We start from the raw sequence: 20,248 nt of genomic DNA, 5'->3' as shown, positions 1-20,248 counted from the left end.
TAAATGAAGTGCCGTCACATTCTCCAAACCCTCCAATCTGTTATAGTGACCTCTGTGAGTTGTGCCATGTTGTGTGTATCTCACTGAAAAAGAAAACCTTGTCACTCATCCAATATCTACAGAATCAAACAAAATATCGATCATATTTGCTAAGAGTATAAACAGGCACTTAACATATGAGGTGACTGAGGCTTGGCGAAGAGACTGACTGAGGCAGGGAGATGTTGCCAGCGTTAGATCACAAACTGTACAAAGGTTTCTCACAGACATCGGGATATGAGGAGGCCCAAAGATTACTGGACAGAACGAACATCACAGGCTGATTCACACAATGGGGGCTCCATGCATGTTGACAGCAAAAGAGACAAGAGAGTCATAAAACTCTTTCCAATACCCCCCTCTCCCCAAGAATTCCCTACCCTACTCCCATCCCCATTCCTAGCCCCCCTCCCCTCCTCTCCTCACTCCCTCTCCAACACCCTTCTCCAGTCCGCCAAGAGATCCTCTCCGGGGGCTTTGCATCAGGCACTTGAAGATGATGTTTCCCGCTGATAGCACACGTGAGTGCCACTGAGTGAGTCCTGGCGGGGGAGGCCTCGGACAAGCCACAGGCTCAGTGGAAGTCAGCAGTTCGCACGTCTCCCTTCTGGCCAAGCGGACGGTCCCGAGCTGCCACAGGCGGAACTCTCCGACATCTCGGCCAGGCTGCGCGAGGAGCGGTGGACGCCAGGGGACCGGAGCTCGGTGGCTCCGTCCGCCTCCAGCAGCGGGTCGTCGGGGGAGACGGGCCGGGGGGCAGGGTAGTTGGGCTGGTAGTACTCTGAGCCGTAGGCCACACCGTAGTTATAGCCACCCTCCGGTTCATCGTGTTCTCTGGGGTCGTACGGCTGGTAGGCACTGGGCACTTGGGCTACAGAAATACCCCGGGGAGATGGGTCACCTTCAGACTCTTCCTCTTTTACCACCACCGACCCCAGCAAGCGCAAGTGTAAGTTTTTTGTTCGGAGGGTTAGAGAGACGAGACAAAAGGAAGGAGCAGAGATACAGATAAGCAGAGAGTTACTGACAAAGTTCACGTTGACACATGGTAAGAAGAACACAACACATGGGCGTGGAAGTTTACATGGAAAAACTACAAAAGGAGTCTCAATATCAAAGGCAATCTGTAATTGTACTCGATCTCAAGGCAATGTGGTTCAGAAATATAACAAATGACTATGGCAGAATAATCAAAAACACAGTGGCCTAGAGGTCAAATGCACTGCATTTCAAAAGAGTAAGTGAGGACAGTCTGGCTTCAAAGCACATTACTCAGCCTAGTCAGTTGTAACATGCGAGGGTGGCAATCATTTCACAGGGAATGCATAGGCGACACTACTGTACAGCATGCAACAAAGGGTTGCATTCTCCTCCACCGCATTCAATATCAAATTAATTCCACCCTCACAGTCACATATCTGGCATAGCTTACTATCTTTTCTTTTTCTCATTTACTCTCTTGAAATGTGCGCCTCAGTCTGAAAACCAAATGAATTAAATAAGAGTGTGGCTTTTTGGGGGGGCCATATGATACACAATGACGGTCGGAGAAGAAAAACACCAGGGGATCAGTAGTCTGTGTGCGTACATCTATGTGACCGCATGTAGTTTTTGTGTGTGGATTGTATGTATCCACTCAGTGCATATGTGTGTGTGTGTGTGTGTGTTTTACATGCTTTTGAGAATTGGTACTGTACTGCTAGTGGGTTACTGGACACATCCCCACAGATCACAAATGACAGCCTGTGATCTGCGTGTGTCTGAGGAGGCTGCTACTCAGTAGGCATTCGCATATTGTGGTTGTTGGCCTTTAGGGGGAAAAACACATAGAAAATAGAGAAAGAGACAGCAGAAAACAAACAAAAACACAGAGAAACATAAACAAACATGCAAACACACACACACACACAAAGGCACAGCAGCAGATGTCAATGAGGAAGACAAGATGATGTCTTCATGCTGATAAGAACACACTGATCAATGATAAAGAGATTCAGTATGGAGCAGTGACACGCCTGGGTTATGACCTGATGCTGTCTATCTTTGCATTCTGATTGGTAAATGGAGAGATGGACAGCACTACAAGACTATATCCCACACACTGGACTACATTCAGGTGCATTCAACACAACAAGCCAACATGCACTTAACATTAAGTCACATGCTTTGTCACAGCAAGTTTAAGCATTGTTGACATTGTTACCATAAAATATTTATACACACATGCATATGGAAAACATGTTTAATCAAATATCATGGAATGACTAAAATCCTCTAAAGGTCAGTTGACTACTTTCAGTCATAGAATGCAACACAAGCACATATACTATTATATCTTTAAATATTTATGTGGTCATTTAAAGATACAGTATGCAGATACAGTACTACATGAATTCTGCTAGAAATGCAGACCATATCCAGACAAAATTCTTTGTCTCAGCTTGGGGGTTATCTCAAGGAGTTGCATAACAGACACAGAGAAATTGTCCCTTGCTGCACCTTGAAATGTGACAAGCGTACTCTGAGAAAAGTCTTAGGGAGCAGGGTGATATCAGCTGGGTTCAATCCAAACTTTGACCCTTAACTGCTGTTTGCAGACACAGGCCTAACTTTTACACAGAGATCTTCTGTGTGTTGCAATCACAGCAGTAAGGTAAAATGTTTGGGATTGACCTCCGTGCAGCACACATTTTGCAGGAAGTTGGAACAATGACCACAGCCTGTAAAGTCTGCACACTATCATCAGATAGTGACGTCTATATGTGGCACAACTGCCCACAGGCACCATCATTGCTGGAATGCAGTTTACTGCATTCAGTTTCAAAACCTCATCATTGTGTCTCTAAATTATAGAGTAAACTGAAAGCGGCCTTAAATCTGAATAGACTTTAGAGTCTATTCAATCTACAGTACAGTCTTGAAACTTGCTTCACATAATGTCAATATGGCGCTAAGGCTAACTGCATGCCTGAGGTGTTGCGTGTTTTATGTGGGGAGGATGAGCAGGCGTGGGGTGTTACCTCCTATGTTGTAGCCCATACAAGAGTTCTGGTCACAGTAGCCTGGGGGACCAGCTGGTCCAACAGGGCCCGGGATGCCAGGTCGGCCAGGGGTGCCAGGGTTGCCCGGACGACCAGATGGGCCTGTGCTACCAGTCCTGCCTTCTCCAGGCGGTCCTGAAAAAAACAGAATGCTACAGTTGGTACAGTTGGCATGGTAACATAGCATAACACAGCTACAATCTTTCACTCCATTGTTCATGAGATTGGTCATTCAATAGCCGTCCGGCCGTCCAATCATCCATTACTTCATCAACCAGTGCAGGAAATCACCCATCCGTCTCTTTATTGTCCGTGCCTCTATACATCAATTACACTCAAGGTATCTGTCATCAGACGTTACATACATCAATATGCTGCTAAACAACCTGAGTGAATGAGTGATATTTCATGTCAGTTGCTCCAACTCCTACAGCAATCAAGAGCTCTGGTTGCTTTAAATGTCATCTATCTTTGTCATTCAGCAGGGCCAGACAACTATCATTCAAGGCTTTCAGTTGACAACAGGCAAAAGGCACTGAGAGCATCTTTCAGGGAAAGCCTTAGGAGTCACACAAAAATGAGAAACCACCAAATTTCCGTTTTGATATTCCACTGGAGGGGACAAGCTACAGCCTACAGATGAAACACAGATGGAATCACTTCCTATTTCTCGCTCTCAGTATTCTACAGATTGCTGTTTCCTAAAGGAGAGGAGATGGGAGAAAATCCCAGCACTGTCCACTGCAGGGCTTTCGTGACACATGGGATTTCTCAGGGACGGAGCCTGTCTTACCTGGTGGACCTGAAGGCCCTCTGGGACCTTGTACACCAACGCCTTGGCTTCCCTTCTCCCCCTTCTCACCCGCGAGACCTGGGTAGGCACACAGGGCACAACACACAATCCTCAAAATTCAACTCAGCTTTCTACAAACATTTAGGATTGAGTGGATTTCTTTGAGAGCATAGACCCTTTCTCTGACTTTCAATATCAACATAATTTACACTAAACTGTTGCGAAAGCAGCTTGTTATATTTCAAATCACTGAATGTGCCGATAAATAAACATTTCAAGACCTGTGAACGTTAGAGATCATGGAATGTGTAACTAAGTTTTTATTGTGTATTGTGTACACAAGAACCCTCCAAAATCCTCAAAATTCAAAAGGTTTCAGACAACTATGTTTTAGAAGAACTCTGTGACATGTTATACATGGCAAAATCCTGAAGCTTTCCTCTCCAGCTTACTTGAAACTGAAACTGAAACGACTCAGCTCCTGTCACTCATAAAGGTCACAACACCTGAAGGAGACTGACTATATATACTGTACCTCTGGCTCCTGGTTGGCCATTCTCTCCGTTGCTGCCCGGGAACCCAGGCCGTCCTGGGGGTCCCTGCTCTCCCTGCGGGCCACGCGGTCCTGCCCTGCCTGGCTCACCCGGGGGTCCGGGGACTGTGCGGACAGACACGGGTGCACTCGGGACATGGTTTAGGACAGAGCTGAAGCGCGCCATATGACCTGTGAGTGCATTCACAGACAGAGACAGAGAGAGGATTACATGACACTGTTCTAGAAGAAAAAGACCTCTCTGTTTTACAAACACATGTACTGTAATGTATCGACTCTCTCATTCTCATCACACACCCCCAACCCCCCCACACACACACACACACACACAAGCTATACGATGCATTTTCGGCAAATAATTTATGACGAGCAAGAAAATAAACTGACAACTACCAGTGTTTGAAATGTGTGCCAAAAAGACTCACTCTGTATAAGCTGTTCACAAACTTGTCGTGCAATAGCCTGAACATTAGACGTGGACTGGACATCACCCTGAGGAGGATCAACAGCAGTAATCTCATGATGATAGCTGTTAGTAACACCTTAGACATACATCATCCTTGTACTGTAAACTGGCATGTACACCACCTTCTGTGTGCTGCAAATCCACCAGTCAGACACTAAAAAAAAACATTATTTTTCCCCACCTTCCTCCAGGGGAATTCATTATTTTATCCTGTACGTCACTCATGTTTGCGTTTATCGTATCTTCCATATCTCTCACTTCCATCAAAGTTTATGTAAGAAGAAAATCATCACAGATCTGAGCTCTCCAGGCACATAATACTCATATACTGTGTTACCACAACATACCATATCCTCTTACATTCGTACAAAAGATATGGTGGTAACCACATCCTGGCGAAATGTCAGAGACCACCTGAAGCTGATAGCCTGTAATTATGGGTGAGAGGATGTCATGATGACTATTTGATCTGTGTAGTTTGAGGGGCGCAGTCACTTACTCGTTCACCCTTCTCTCCTTTACCTCCAGAGGGACCCTGCAATGAAAGAGAGGGAGGAATTCATGGCATGCCGAAAAAAAGATGCAGGACATATTTTTGTATTGCTTTCTTTTAGTGTTTAATGAGTCATATGGACAGATTGTTTAGAAATAGATGCAGACAGCTCCCCGAGGTGTGACAGACAGGCGGGGCTTTGCTTTCTTAGGTGTGCGAGACATTCCTGTGGCGAAAACCACTTCTTGGCAAACAAAAGGACGGAGCTGTCAGGGCAACAGCTGGAGTGTGCTGCCTGCCAGGGTGACTTTGTCCCATGCAATCTGATGGCTACAATGCTAATTCCTCATATATGTGGCTATTACAGAATGGCTAAGATGAGAATGCACTTGCAGAGGATTGTTGGAATTCAGGACAGGACAATATGATGACTGGTACTGAAACAACAAGCCAAGGAAGTAATGTTTGAAAAAACTTCTGATATGACTGAAATTAGTGGCCCGTTTAGAAAATATGTTACAAAGTACAATCGGTCATTCAGTACATTTGGATTTGAAAACAGGCTTGACCGGAAAACAGGCTAATGATTTAAAACCAACCAACCAGTTTTAGTTCTGTAATGTAATGCATGTTATGTATATCTAGTTATTTTTACCATAAGTGAAATTTCAATTCAGTTCACAAGTCTTGGAAACAAGATGCTTTCGAAGATCGTATTTCTTAATCCTTCACACTTAAACCGTGCCCCTCAAACCTTTGCTTCCGGCATGTGTCTCTCACATTGCACTGACAAGACGAGACAGATATACTGTTCAAAAGCAGCCATTACTGTAGCACTTAATCCTATTCTCTGTGTGGGAACAACCAAGGGCACATTCTTTGGGAAGAGGTACAGAGGACAGGGTTGTCTTAAGTCTACATGCCCACCACTAGGTCACTAGAACAAGTGACAGACCAGAGTACATCAGCGAAGACCAACTAAACATAACTCATGAACCATGGCCAAAAAGGCATTAGCCATTCACCTCAGCAATACTGCACTTGGAGCCTTAGGCCGGCTCCATCCTTTGTCATGTGGCTAAGCTGTGACAGCTGTGACCTTAAGTTCAAAAGCAAACAAACAGACTTACAGGCGGGCCTTGTTGTCCGACCGCGCCAGGTGGTCCATTCTGTCCTGGCGCCCCTGGGGCTCCTGGCCCACCCTGTTGGTGAGGAAGTCTTGGTGAGACTGGTATTGATGGATGCACTCAAATGACAAAGACTTTCCTTTGTGAAAATACTGCAGGGGTTATACAGTCACATCAAGTGACACTGTAAACACACAAGTACTTACAATATTTCCTGGGGGACCCTGTCGTCCTTGAGATCCATCTTTCCCAGTCTGGCCCTTGGGGGAAAGAAAACCAGAGAATGTTCCAGAGATATATGGTCCATATTTCAGGCCCAATGACCAATCAGAATTCACCTGACAGACATTTAATGCATTGTACACACTAATGAATCCCAATACAATGCTCATGAGACTGAAAAACTATGAATAAGGATGTTTTAGAGGATGGTTACCCTTGGTCCAGGTGGTCCTGCATTTCCACGTGGGCCAGTTGTACCTGGGTTGCCCTAAAATGAGACACAGTGAAACACAGAGGGTTCTCCACATTCACATCTGAGGTAGTAATAGACTGTATTGGTGCTGGGCAATTCCATGCAAAATTATGTTTTTTGTAACATCCATAATGCCAGTAAAATGTGATGGTATGGTATGATGTGAATGATTACATGAAATTTGAGCATTTGCTATTTTTGGCTGAAGAATGTACATGAGAAAAAATGCGCAAAAAATCAATGTTATCATTCACATCATACAAATGCCAAGGCATTTCACTGGCGTTATGGATGTGACAAAAAGTCAATTTTCTGTGGAATTGCCCTGCTGCAGATTTGTAGAGAATGTCTACATGGCTTCTTGGCAGAAACCAAGAGAGTGTAAAAGTAGCACATTGCTTACTAATGGTTGGCGGTGTGTCCTTTACTGCTAAACACCTAACACACATTTCAATTCACTTGAAATATGTGACTCACATGAAATCCAATTAAATCACAAGGTTGTTTTTTCTTTCTTTTCTTTTTTGGGGTTAAAAAACACCTTTAGGCTTTAAACTAAAAAGCAAACATTATTTATTTTGTATGGCTTGTGCGTTGAATGCACAAACAACGAGGCCTGTGAATTCTCTTGAATTACCCCTGGGGATCAATAAAGTATCTATCTATCTATCTATCTATCTATAGTGCAGACATTGGGACAATACTAACCATTGAAGAGTGGGCACTATGGACACAAGCATTCAGTGCACACTAGCAGTGTACTGACTGAAGTATGCGGTATGAGACACAGCCTTTGTGAACTGGCTGGCTGGGACTGTTTGTTGCACAGCGCATGAAGGTGTCTGAGTGCCTGCGTGGGCCATCTTTATTGTAAAATCTCTTCCGCATGGTTGAATATGAACGCTGCTGTGAGTCTATGGGGGCTCAAAGACCTTACCTGACACCACTGCTTGGAAGAGGTCTAGATGTGACATTGTGCTAATGTTTGCAGAGCTACAAAGGCAGGGAACTGGCAGACTGTGACACTGTTAACTTGTAGGTTTAGCTGGTATTCCACAGAACTGTTGAAATCTCTATTATATATTTGTACCTTAGCAAAAACTCCCAACCTCTACCCTACTTGCGTTTTGAAGGCACATGAGTGGCTTACAATAAATACACTTCTGGGTTGGCAGAAAAATACCATATTACCATACCAATGTTTTGTACCTCACCTACACACACACACACACACACACACACACACACACACACACACACACACACACACACACACACACACACACACACACACACACACACACACACACACACACACACAGTTACTTGGGTAAAAACCATCTCTTGTGACATATTGTGCATATTGCTAACGGTAAACCCAAAGCATTGTAGTAGTTTTGCTTTGATGCATGTGATGATAGGATGTGTAGTGTACCTGAGATCCAGGTGGGCCTGCATCCCCTTTCTGACCACGTTCACCAGGGCCACCCTAAATAAGGACACACACACACACACACACACACACACACACACACACAAACAGCCCCATATGAAACCACTTAACCATAAAGGCAACAATATAAAGTACCGCAAGGCTCTCACATATTCCTCATACTTCTTGGAGGTGTGAATCCAAATATCCAAATGATCAATCTGTCAATATCTATGCGGATGCTACTGTCTCAGTAATGCTCAATGCAACATTAACAGTCTATTATGGGGGTAATGAGGCCTCTCACCAATCCAGCGATCATTTCACTGCAGCGCTCTAGGGCTAAAGCACAGATGTGAGAACCGCAACTTTTGGAGAATGAAGAAATTCATAACCTGGAACACTGAATATTGATTGTAATATTGATGTGTTTGTTTGTGTGTGTGTGTGTGTGTGTGTGTGTATGTATATGTGTGTATGCATTTGTAGAAGTGACTGTGTGTCCCACAAACAATTCAATTGCAATAATAAATGCCCAAGAGAAAGTTACTGCAGCCGAATATCATAAATGTAGTCTCATTGATTTTTTTCAAATCTTAAGCATACCAGCTCACGCCTTAATTCAGGCACCATGCCTGAGCACTTTAAGCCCTGCATAAGTCTGTGCAATACATTGTCACTGGGTGTTAAACAACACTCTATGTCAGGCCTTTCATACCAAAGGAACTCTTTGTTGGAAAATAGAGTTCCTAAGGGCTGGTATAGTATTTACATGTTTGAGAACTATTGAAAGATTGGGTCAAAGGGGCTCTACAAAAAAACATTCACCAGACTGTACTGAAAAGATAAACAGACAAGCTGTTGAGTGCTACAGATCTAGCCTCCAGATTTAGTTGTATAGATATGATTCAATATCTGAAAGTTAAATGCCGTGGGACTCACTGGGGGTCCCATGATGGTTCTCCCACTTGGTCCCTGTGGGCCAGGGGGTCCCTGAAGCCCTGGAATTCCTGCATCTCCCACTGGCCCAGATAGACCCTAAACCAAGAAGAGAGAGCGAGAGAGAGAGAATGTGTGTGTGTGTGTGTGTGTGAGAGAGAGAGACAGTGAGAGAGAGAGAGGTCAGTTGTTGATCACATTGGGTTAATATTGAGAGTAGATTGTGACTACTACTGAATTAATAACCCCATCAACCCTTGTGTGCCAGTGTTGATGAGTAATGACAGTAAGAGCAGCAGGGCTGAACATGACAATGAAGATGATAATGATGATAAAAGATAATGCCTCTATGTCATCATAGTTACCACCATCACTATGACTACGGATAATTACAGCTTAACAACACAGTGTTTCCACAGGAATCTCACTGTCCTTGTTACAATGTACTTAAGCAATACATCAATAACGTTAAATACTTCTCCTGTATTATTCCATGCTATTATTTCAAACCGAAAAGCTTTTACCCTTGAAGCATAGCCTTGGGTAAAATACTTAATTGATATAGATTGCACAAGGGCAATAGTCATAAAGGTGTTTAATCTTAAAGGACTTCTGAAATTAGAATCAAATGCACATCCACAATTGCAAGTATTCCTAGAGGGCAATCCAAATACAGAAAATGCAGCGCAGCGCACCACACAACACAACACACAATGAACGCACCACACAACACACACACACACACACACACACACACACACACACACACACACACACACACACACACACAGGCCACACGCTAGTTTGTATGCTTTACAAGCCCCCGTTGTAAATTGCCTGGGTGGGTTTAGAGCTAACAACACGCTTGAGCCGCGTGCGAATCAGAGGCATGGCTAGCCGAGCGCCAGGGACGAAAAGAAAGGGCCATTAAGTCTGCCCTCCATCCTCCTCCGCATCTCCAATGAATACCAAATCCCAGGCAGATGGAGGAGCAGCGTGTGTGCCCAGCATGACAGTGCCATTACCAGGGGGGGGGATCTACATGTGCTGATAGCGCGCCATTCAAACGATCTGATTCTTATCGCCGGCGTCACCTCCAAGGTAAAATGGAATGCGAGAGCAAATGGTAATAGGGAGGACGCTGGGAGGAATGAATAAAGGAGTGATTGGAAGATGTTTCTGAGAGAGTCTCTGAAATGGGAGGAAAACGTGTTGAGTGTTTTTTCCCCTCCTCAAACACCTGGGCTGATCACATTAAACACCACGGCGTGCTGGCTTTTTATGACTAATATCAAGCGTATAAACCAGCTTTTCATGATGTCAAAAGGCCACATACATTGTTGGGCACGCCTTTAACCCAAAACAGCATTACAGACCCTAATGATCTTATTCCCTTGTTTTCCCCACAACAAACCTCTCTCTGCCTAGACATCAGTGTCAGAAAATAAACCAGCCCAATGTGGCACATTCTGAGTGGTGAATGAGAGAGGTGCATTATGGGTGTACTGTACCACAGGGCCCGGCTCTCCTCTGTCTCCTCTTGCTCCTCTAATTCCAGGGCCACCCTGTCAGTCAGTGACACACAGAACTTCACATTACACCTCCGCACAAAACAAACATGAAATGTATGAAATGTGACAGTTTATTTTTACATCAGTTTATGAACCAGACCAGCAGTAGACAATGAAGTATGTGCAGATGAGATGCTTTGTGAGAGTGCCACTCTGCTGTTAGGTTCATTACATATTGTTGATTAGTTTATTTTGTGGGGGAGGGATCTTACAGGAGGTCCAGGGGGTCCAGGTGGGCCTTTGCTGTCCTGTGTGCAGGTGCACGCACGTGGGAGAGCTGGGCAATCTTCCTCCTTCCTCTGGAACACAGCAAGCACAGAGCGACATAGAAAACATACAGTCAACACTAGGGTTGCAAAGAGGCGGAAAATTTCTGGTAAATTTCCGGAAACTTACTGGAAACTTTCCATGGGAAGTTAAGCTGGGGAATTTTGGAAATATTCCAAATTGGAAACTTTAATGGAATTAAAGGACATTATGGGAAATAATGGGAATTTACAGGAATTAACTGGGAATTTTTGGTAATTTTTTCATTTTTTTCCTTTGTTTCATAATAACCAATATGATTTGTTTGTTCATATTTTCGCTTAGCTTAGCATACAAAGCTAGCTACCATGCTAGCGGGAATCCCATTCTCTGCCTATGGTTTACTAGCGTGCTAAGCTAGCAACACTGAAACCACTGAACTGCCCAAGATACACCACGCCACTCAACAACAAAATCCAATTGGTTGGAACATTAACTATCTTGACTATCAGTTTGTTCAATTAGAATCCCAGAAAATGGTAAAACAAGTAAAAAAAAAATGACACAACATACCACCCCAACCAAACCTTATAGATTATGTAAGTTATATATACATGTAAATTGTCAAGCTTAATCAGACTACTCCGATTAATCGTCCCATTACAGTTTAATTACAGTGCAAAATGACATTCACCAATTTGGATGAGGACAAAAGTGACGACAAGCCCATAACTGGGCAACTCCCAGTTTCACACCAGTTATTCCCACATGAGATGACATTTTCACTGGGAATTTATTTTCCCCATGCACATGAACGCACCATAGGTTTCCTTTACGTCTAGTAGCCTATGCTGATTGCTGTGTGCATGGGATTGACGTATGTGCAGGGTAGAAATGTGACTGAAATTGCATTAAATCAGGTTGTTTTAACTAGTATTATGCTGCAAGATGGGGTTTTGTCCACTACATTTAAGTTCCCTGTTATAGACTAACTTGCCATATTAAAAATTCCCAGTTTATTCCTATTAATTCCCGTTTATTCCCGTTAATTCCCATATATTCCCGTTAATTCCCATGGAAAGTTTCCAACTTTGAAAATTCCGGAATTTTGCAACCCTAGTCAACACCATGAAGATCCATCTAGCCACCTAATGCTGTAGTTCCATTACAAAGGCAAAAAGGAATTTAAACATCAATCACACTGCAATATGTAATACGCTAGAATAAGGGCCCTGGGGTTATACTAGATCTGGGGTGTCAAACTCATATTAGGTAGTGGGCCGGATTTGTTGGAATGAGACCTCGTGGGGGCCGTCATTGTCATGGTCATTATCATTTTTCTGCATGGGTATCAGAGTGTTGTTAGATGATATCACTTATGAGCAAACAAGTACACAATAAGGTACTGCTGTCATATACTGCTCTTTCTCTCTTGAAATGTCCTACTTCCATGTTAGTTTTTCAGTTTCTTCCTTCCTGAGGATGGTTTGTATTGCTAGGTTTTATCAGTTTATTATATCATAGAGATATTGCTTATAACACATTGAATATCTTTTTTTCTAATTTCCCCTTCCTACCCAAAACATCTGGGGGGGTGTATGAAACCTGCTGGCAGGCCTGATCTGGCCCCAGGCCTGATGTTTGACACCCCTGTACTAGATCATAGAGGCTATGTAGGTGATGACGTATCTTTCAGAGCTGTGTTAGCTGACACAAAATGCAGCAGACTGCAAATGTAGTACATATTAGACTTGCTGTATTTGCTGTTTTAAATAAACAATCAGCTATTGCCAGCAGACTCCAGACAGGTATATATTTGCAAACAGTCTTTCATGACCTGGCTCAATCAGACAGGCATGACAGGCACTAACCAGGGATGGGAGATCACAGCACCTGTCCCGGCTGGCCCAGGATGTACTGCAGACGATTTCGAAGGACTGGAGCTGGAACTGTGAACAGACATGACAAGCCAAGCCTTCACTTGTGTGTTGCAACCACAGTCGGTTATTGACAGACCACTGTTTTCATGGCAACCAAAAGAATACAAATGGCATCATGAAAAGAAGCACTCCTATGAACGTTTTTAGGTGTCTCTTAATGAGCATTTCATGAGTTTTGCAAGCTAGGTATAATTAATTCATATTAATATTAATTTCCATTTTAGGCAGTGAGTTTTCAACTCATTGATGTCATTTCTATTACAGTTTTTGGCAGTTTAACAGTTGGCATGTGGAGAGAGATCTATTTGTTTCTTGTGTGGAAAGTTGATGTGCAATAATAACATTTTCAGTAAGTGATGTTTTCTATTTTGTGTAAAAGTGTTTCTGAGTTTGTGTGTGGAGTTTTGAAAAAGAGGGTCCTAATTTCAGAAACTGTGCTTTAGCAATTGTAAAAAAAAACTGTAATGATGCCATTAGGCAAATGTGATTTTTCAACATGCACTCCTTTTCAACCAAAATGTATTATACCGTATATACTCAGATAACTAATCAAACTCAACTCACTGGCAAAAGTATAAGAAAACAAAAAGTATTTGCATGAGGCTCACAGTGATGTCGGTTTAGAGAAACAATATCAATACAGGATTGAAGACGTGCCAAATAAAATTCAAAATGCTCCTCGCCCATATCCAGAACCAGTCTTTTTTTCCTTGTTTAACTATATACAGTATTTACTGTATTATCGATTTTGTGTGATCCAGGAAAAATAATAAAAACTGTATAACCACTTCTCCTTCCCTTTGTGATACAAAGGGAGAAAAAAGGACAAATAAAGGACAAAGCATACAAGGTTTTTCTAAGGTCACAGTGAGAGAAAGTGGAATTGAGCATTAGGTCCAATATTTCAATATGTGGTAATTTCTCATTAGTAGGTCACTTTGACACTAAAAGTATGCTCGTACTTCATGACCCTGTCTGATATCTGCCACTGTTACTGTATGATTATCTATCCTTTGCTGTTGTGTACTTAAAAACCCTGTATAATTCTGTGTCAAGTCAGAGACGCTTACAGTATTCTGGAGTGCATTGTGCTTTGTGTATGCCTCTCTCCTGTATACAGGCAAATTAAACTCTCTTGTCTCTCACTTTGGTATGCCATATTTTTACCAACAACGGTTCACAGTGGAATACCTGGGGTTTCCCATCAGGATTCAGATGCATGCCCACTTCAGCCTTATACCACATACATATTTCATCATGTGACGTGCACACACGCTGACATTCACACACAAGGACAAACACACACTGACACATTCACACTCTAACATAACACAACACTGAGAACTCACTGAAAATCCATGCAGCAAGAGAACACATCAACAGACTTATGCAAGTACAGCGTTTATGTGTGCTTTTGTTATTGAGACAGAAAGAAAGAGACAGAGAGTGTGAATTACAAAAGAAACCAAAGGTCAAAAGAATGGTAAAAGAGAGAGAGTGGGACTACAGTAGATACAGAGAGGGAGAGAGCGAGAGAGAGAATTACAAAGAAAACCAAAGGTCAAAAAAATGAAAATGAAAAAGAGTGGGACTACAGTAGATACAGAGAGAGAGAGAGAGAGAGAGAGAGAGGAAGAGAGAGAAAGAAAGACTTCTCTGACTTACTGGTGCTGAATTGTCCTTTTGACCCCTGGAGCGCACCATCCTTCCCAGCACCTCCACTCCGTCGGTGGTGATGTTCCCCGCCGCGTTGACCGGCCTCTCCCCCACCAGCTTACAGTCAATCATGGCCCTGACGGTGGTCTTGCTGACAACTAGGTGGAGCTGGAAGACAGTGCATATTATGTCATGAGTCCTCAGGAGAGAAAAAAGGGCCTGAGGAAATCCAGGCAAATCCCTTCATCCTGTAATGCTCCGTTATCTCAGTCATACATAATTTAGCGTGTGAATTCCACGCAACTCCTGCGGACGAGCGGGGCAGGTTCCCGAGGTGAGTCACACCGTGCTCAGCCTGTTACCCTGACAGGAAGCAGGTGGTGGCTCAATACCTGCAGCGAGCCAAATGGAAGAGAATGCCCCCCCACTCACACACACACACACACACACACACACACACTTCAAAACCTGCCATTTTATGCCATGTTTGCTCATGGGTTTGGTGTGGGGGTGGGGACTGAGTGGTGTGAAGTGTGGGGTGGGGTGTGGTGTGAAGTTATTGGTGGGGGATGGGGGACGAGGTCGGACATGTAGTGTTTGACGGAAGCAGAGTGTGGAGATAGTCATGTGGCCCTGGCAGAGCCCAGCGAGAGAGATAACAGCAATCACAGCCTGATGAGCCTGATTCGCTCCCAAAGGGGGCCTGCAAAACAGATTGCCAATTGGACAGGGGGAACACAGTGATATGTCCTCCACTTTAATCAGCGCCGAGCTGGCTAACGGCAACGGTGGGCGAACCGCAACTAGACAGCTGGGAACACGAGCTTTTGCTTGGTCATGCAGTGTTGCCAGCTTCCACCCATTTCGAAGATGCACTATCATTGCTCAGAGATGCATGTTGTCACATTACATATTCCAGGGTCAGCAATATTCCGCTTGCTAATTTCCACCCACACGTCATTTCTGTATAATGTGTTTTTTTTCCAATGTAGATGAAGAGGGAAGCCCATCACTGGGACATATTCATAACAAGGACGACTGCATGCCAAATCGGCCATCCAATCATCCCGATTAGTATCAAATGCGAGCCCCGCACAAACCAATCTAAAACCAATTTTATCCACACAAGGAATGGCACCGATCCTTACAACATTACAACGTAATAGCTTTCTAGTAAATATTAACCTTGGGATGGCATATGTCTTGAATCGCTTTGGCAAGAGGGCTTAAAATAGTGTTGGCAAATGGCAAGTTAGAATGTGCTATAGTAAGGTACAGTATAATTTTCAGCATCAACTACTTGGGTTGTGTCCATGTAGAGTCTACTGCTGGGACATTCAATATCGGTTTTCCACCCTGCAAGCATTTGTACTTTTAAAAGAAATCTAGATTCAGTCACTGGCTTCATGTACCCTGTGCACTGCTTTACATTTTAACAATGAACACATTCTGCCTTGATCATAGGTGGCAACCATGGAAGGTCCTTGCTTATTTGAGCAGGTACTTCTCTCTGTCTCTCTCTCTCTCTCTCTCTTGCTCTCTCTCATCGATAGGCAGTTGCCAGCATGTAAATGAGAGGGGATTGGGGGATCGGTATTTAAGGATGACTTATTGCTTGTCCATCCATTCTTCATTAGTGTTCTGGATGAATGCATGTCTACTATGATTTGGGAGATCAACTGGGAGAAGAGGAGTTATGCACAGATCTTCATCTCCTGAAATCACTGAAGAGTCCATGCGAAGAGAAATCTGTCCAAAAGCTATTCCCTCTCTACGCCAAATGGGTTTATAATTCTTGATATCAATCAAGCACATTTAGAAAACTACACCATTTTGTAGACTTAACAGAGATATAAACAAAACAAGCTTTTTTTCCATTTCAGTGTTTTGGACATTTTATTGTTGGGAAATGTCCAAAGAGATTTAGATTCTTTTTATTGTTGTGGGAAATGTCCAAAGACATTTAGATCACTTAAAATTGCATTCATTAAAATTCGAAAAACATCAGTGTTGTGATATACTGGTTTAAAAATAGTTGGCTGCAAATTATTTTATTTTATTATGCATGTTAGGAAAGGAACAAAGAGACTTCTGATTGATCTCCTAGGCTTAACCACTGGACAGCTTGCTCTGCATTCAGTGGCATACATTGCACAGGAGATTTGAGAAATAATGGTGAAATGAAATCTCACTACACTGGTGCTGGCAGTGAACACATTTTATGCACCATTTGTGACACTGACAAAGGACTGTGTGAATACAGCAAGACACTCCCGAGCAAAAGCCGTACCTTGTGGAAATTGCCAAAGAATAGCTTCTTGATCTGGGGCCCCTCAAAGGTGACGGTCTGGAACTCTCCTCTGTAGTCGTTGTTGAAGAAAGTGAGAGTCTTCCCGCCATCTGGTGATGGAGACAGGGGGACGGGGCTCATTCATCACACCATTACTGTGTGCAGATTTACATACTAATGCATTGTTAGGGGCCTGTGCTGTTTATCACTTCATTCCAGCCCCTGGTGCTCACCGTTGTGCTTTACATGTAGATAAATGCTAATCCCTGAATTACATGCCGCTGAGCTGCTAAGTCATCATTGTGGTAGCCTGAGCCCACAACAGATTACACACCTGCAGGTGTATGTTCAAATGCACACACACACACACACACACACACACACACACACACACAACACACACACACACACACACACACACAAACACACACACACACACACACACACACACACACACAAACGTACACACACTCACACACACACACACACACACACACACACACACACACACACACACACACACACACAGAGGGAGAGACACTAAGAGAGAAAGAGCTAGAGAGAGAGCAAAAGAAGAAGAAAGAAAGACTAACTGTATCTGTCTATTATTTTACAATGATCATTGCTGCAAGCACTCACGGTCTAGAATGACACCAACAAGGGGCTCATTGTTTTGGTTGAGGATCTCCCATAAAGCGAACGGTTCCTCAGGGGTTTCGGGGAGCAGGCGGAACAGCATGGTGATGGTGTAGTCGGAAGGCAAGCCCTCTGGGTGGATATACCTGAGAAGGAGGTCACAAACAGCATTTACTACAATGCATGTCAGCTGTCAGTATACGGGCGGTAGTAGTGTAGTGGTTAAGGAGCTGGGTTAGCGTGCAAGTTGTTGGTTCCACCGTTGTGCCCTTGAGCAAGGCACTTAACCCCAAGTTGCTCCGGGGACAATGTAATCCCTTGTAATATAGCTAACATATGTAAGTCACTGTGGTCAAAAAGTGTCTGCTAAATGTAATGTAATGTAATGTAAAGTATACAACACTGTGTGAGTACAACAAGGTAATTGCGCTGCCTCTCCAGTCAATTTCGTCATGAGTCAGGCTTTTCAAGCGTCCATTTGCGCTCTCTATACAGTGAGTCGGCCCTGGCTTGGAGAAAGGTCAGCCTTTTCTCACAAAAGAAAGGGAAAAGAAATGGAGGAGGTGTGATGTGATGGCAATTGAAGAGCTATTGGAAGAGAGCAGACAGTGTCGAGAGTGTGAGCTGTTACCAGTCTTGGGCTCAGTCAAAATAAAAGATGAAACTAGATCTAACTGCTTAATCGACACAGCAAATGACCTCCAAATGGTAGTAGTATTCTACCACCAAATGACCACAGCATGGATAGTGTTAATATATTTCTTAAATATTTTTCACTTGAATTTTCCTGCAGTGGTGCTTTGACTTGATGTTCCCTTCATACTGTATAGTGCACAAGTAGGCTGAGGCCACTTCAGTAACTGTGGCTGCAGTGTGTACCTGGTGGGCTGCACAATGAAGGCATCCTTGTGAAGCTTGTAGCAGGGGAATACGTTGAATGTGCCGGCCTCCATGGACACCCCGTCAAGGTTGCTGTATTGTTGCTCTGTCAGTCCAAACACTTCCATCATCCTAAAGCCTGTTGTGTGTGTGTGTGTGTGTGTGTGTGTGTGTGTGTGTGTGTGTGTGTGTGAAAGAGAGACAGAGAGAGACAGAGAGAGAAAGGGGTTACAATAAGTTCTACTGACAAATGTTGCACAGCACGTCCACAAAATTATATCAATTAAAATACTAAAAGAAATCCAAGAACATGAGAAATATAAGATGCTGCAGTGACAGTATGAAAAGTTGATGGGAGTTCGATGTATGAATGATTAATGATTATACCTGGCATAGTGCTGCCTCTCATTGGCACAGATGGGCAAGCTGAAAGAAAGAACAATGTCACTCTTTCTTTGCTTGTTTAAAGACACAAATATGAATTTTTCTTTGTTTTTTACAAAGTCTTTGTGCTACATCACGTACTTGCAGATGCAGATTCGCATACAAATGTGACTAGCTTTTCCTCAATCTTCCGGAAAGCATCCAAGTCATCCACGAAGAAGACGTGCCTCTCACTGGGCTTGCTGGCGATGCTCACCAACTCCCCATAGTCGGCATCCGCAAACCCGATGGCAAAAACGATGTAACCTGGAGGACAAGTGTCAGAAGTCATTGAGCTTAAGGGAAAAGTGAAGTAACAGAGAAGACTACACCCCTTCTTAGCCTGTTTAGACGGCACACTCGGGTACAACTGTCATGCTCTTGGGTGGTATCAAAAGGTTAGCTTGTTTCCTCTTCAGCGCACTTCAGGCAGTTAAATAGGTCAACAGGGTACTTGTAATGTCACGAGTGTGTCTGAGGAGGCAAGGGTGTTCCCTTGCCGATCCTCGGTGCTCATAGCCCGTCTTTTGAAAAGCTCACTAGCTCCAATAAAAAGAGAAAGGAATTCTGCCTTAAAAGAGAGGTTTAATGAGACAATAGCTTATAGGCTCTTGTAAATCATAATAACAGGGACACAACAAAAACAAAACATCTTCAAAAGACACATTGTGTCCAGAGACATCAGACAATGTGTTCCTCACCTTCAATTTGAATCTCCTTGGAGACCTTGTGGACGTCGTCCTGGGAGCGTCCGTCGGTGAGGACCACAAGCACTTTGGGGACGGCCCTCCTGATACCCCCTTCTGTGGTGAAGATGGTGTCCTTTACGTGCTTTATGGCTTTCCCTTTAAGCAGAGAGTGTATTGGGGTCTCATTAGTCCCAAAAACAACAAATTACAATTCCTAGCGTCTCCTCCAGCAAAAAGTGCAGCGGAATATGAATTTTAAAAGGCCAAAAGTGGAGAGTAAATAGATGGAGATAAAAACTACTTAGTTTTCATGGCACATCCAGTGTTATTCAAATCATCCCAAAGAGACTTTGGGGGATTTGACTATCTGGCTCTGAGACACGACTCAAATAGGAAAAGAGGAAAATGAGCATTCATTAGTTTGTAAGCCTCTCCAACGAGGATGCAAGGATGCACTCAGAAACAATGAAGGCATTAATCACAATGCCTCACTGACTTCAAACTACGGCTTGATTACTTGCCTTGATTCCAATAGCTATTATTATCATTATCTTTTTTTT

General features: G+C 43.5%; 1 protein-coding gene across 7 annotated transcripts in view; it reads right to left on the bottom strand.

Annotated features, from left to right (window-relative positions):
• Positions 1-449: 449 nt before the first annotated feature.
• Positions 450-20,248, bottom strand: part of LOC125285276 (collagen alpha-1(XIV) chain) — a 67,214-nt gene continuing 47,415 nt past the window's right edge. For 4 of the 7 annotated variants that reach the window (XM_048229645.1, XM_048229650.1, XM_048229646.1 and 1 more), the window contains 21 exons: positions 19,701-19,844; positions 19,102-19,266; positions 18,964-19,002; positions 18,577-18,715; positions 17,701-17,843; positions 17,062-17,171; positions 14,781-14,939; positions 13,047-13,124; positions 11,142-11,228; positions 10,870-10,923; positions 9,362-9,457; positions 8,423-8,476; positions 6,949-7,002; positions 6,719-6,772; positions 6,516-6,587; positions 5,392-5,427; positions 4,852-4,918; positions 4,409-4,597; positions 3,874-3,951; positions 3,060-3,215; positions 450-955 (listed from right to left, as the gene is read on the bottom strand). In XM_048229645.1, coding sequence (XP_048085602.1) covers positions 624-955; positions 3,060-3,215; positions 3,874-3,951; positions 4,409-4,597; positions 4,852-4,918; positions 5,392-5,427; positions 6,516-6,587; positions 6,719-6,772; positions 6,949-7,002; positions 8,423-8,476; positions 9,362-9,457; positions 10,870-10,923; positions 11,142-11,228; positions 13,047-13,124; positions 14,781-14,939; positions 17,062-17,171; positions 17,701-17,843; positions 18,577-18,715; positions 18,964-19,002; positions 19,102-19,266; positions 19,701-19,844 — 2,306 coding nt within the window. In that variant the 3' untranslated portion in view covers positions 450-623. Of the gene's footprint in view, positions 1,848-3,059; positions 3,216-3,873; positions 3,952-4,408; positions 4,598-4,851; positions 4,919-5,391; positions 5,428-6,515; positions 6,588-6,718; positions 6,773-6,948; positions 7,003-8,422; positions 8,477-9,361; positions 9,458-10,869; positions 10,924-11,141; positions 11,229-13,046; positions 13,125-14,780; positions 14,940-17,061; positions 17,172-17,700; positions 17,844-18,576; positions 18,716-18,963; positions 19,003-19,101; positions 19,267-19,700; positions 19,845-20,248 lie in introns of all 7 variants that reach the window. The other 3 variants (XM_048229647.1, XM_048229649.1, XM_048229648.1) reach the window with 3 other exon arrangements.

This window comes from Alosa alosa, chromosome 20 (genome assembly GCF_017589495.1).
Source record: "Alosa alosa isolate M-15738 ecotype Scorff River chromosome 20, AALO_Geno_1.1, whole genome shotgun sequence".
NCBI lineage: Eukaryota > Metazoa > Chordata > Actinopteri > Clupeiformes > Clupeidae > Alosa > Alosa alosa.
The sequence above is the reverse complement of the archived record's forward strand: the minus strand, read 5'-3'. Positions and strand labels throughout refer to the sequence as shown.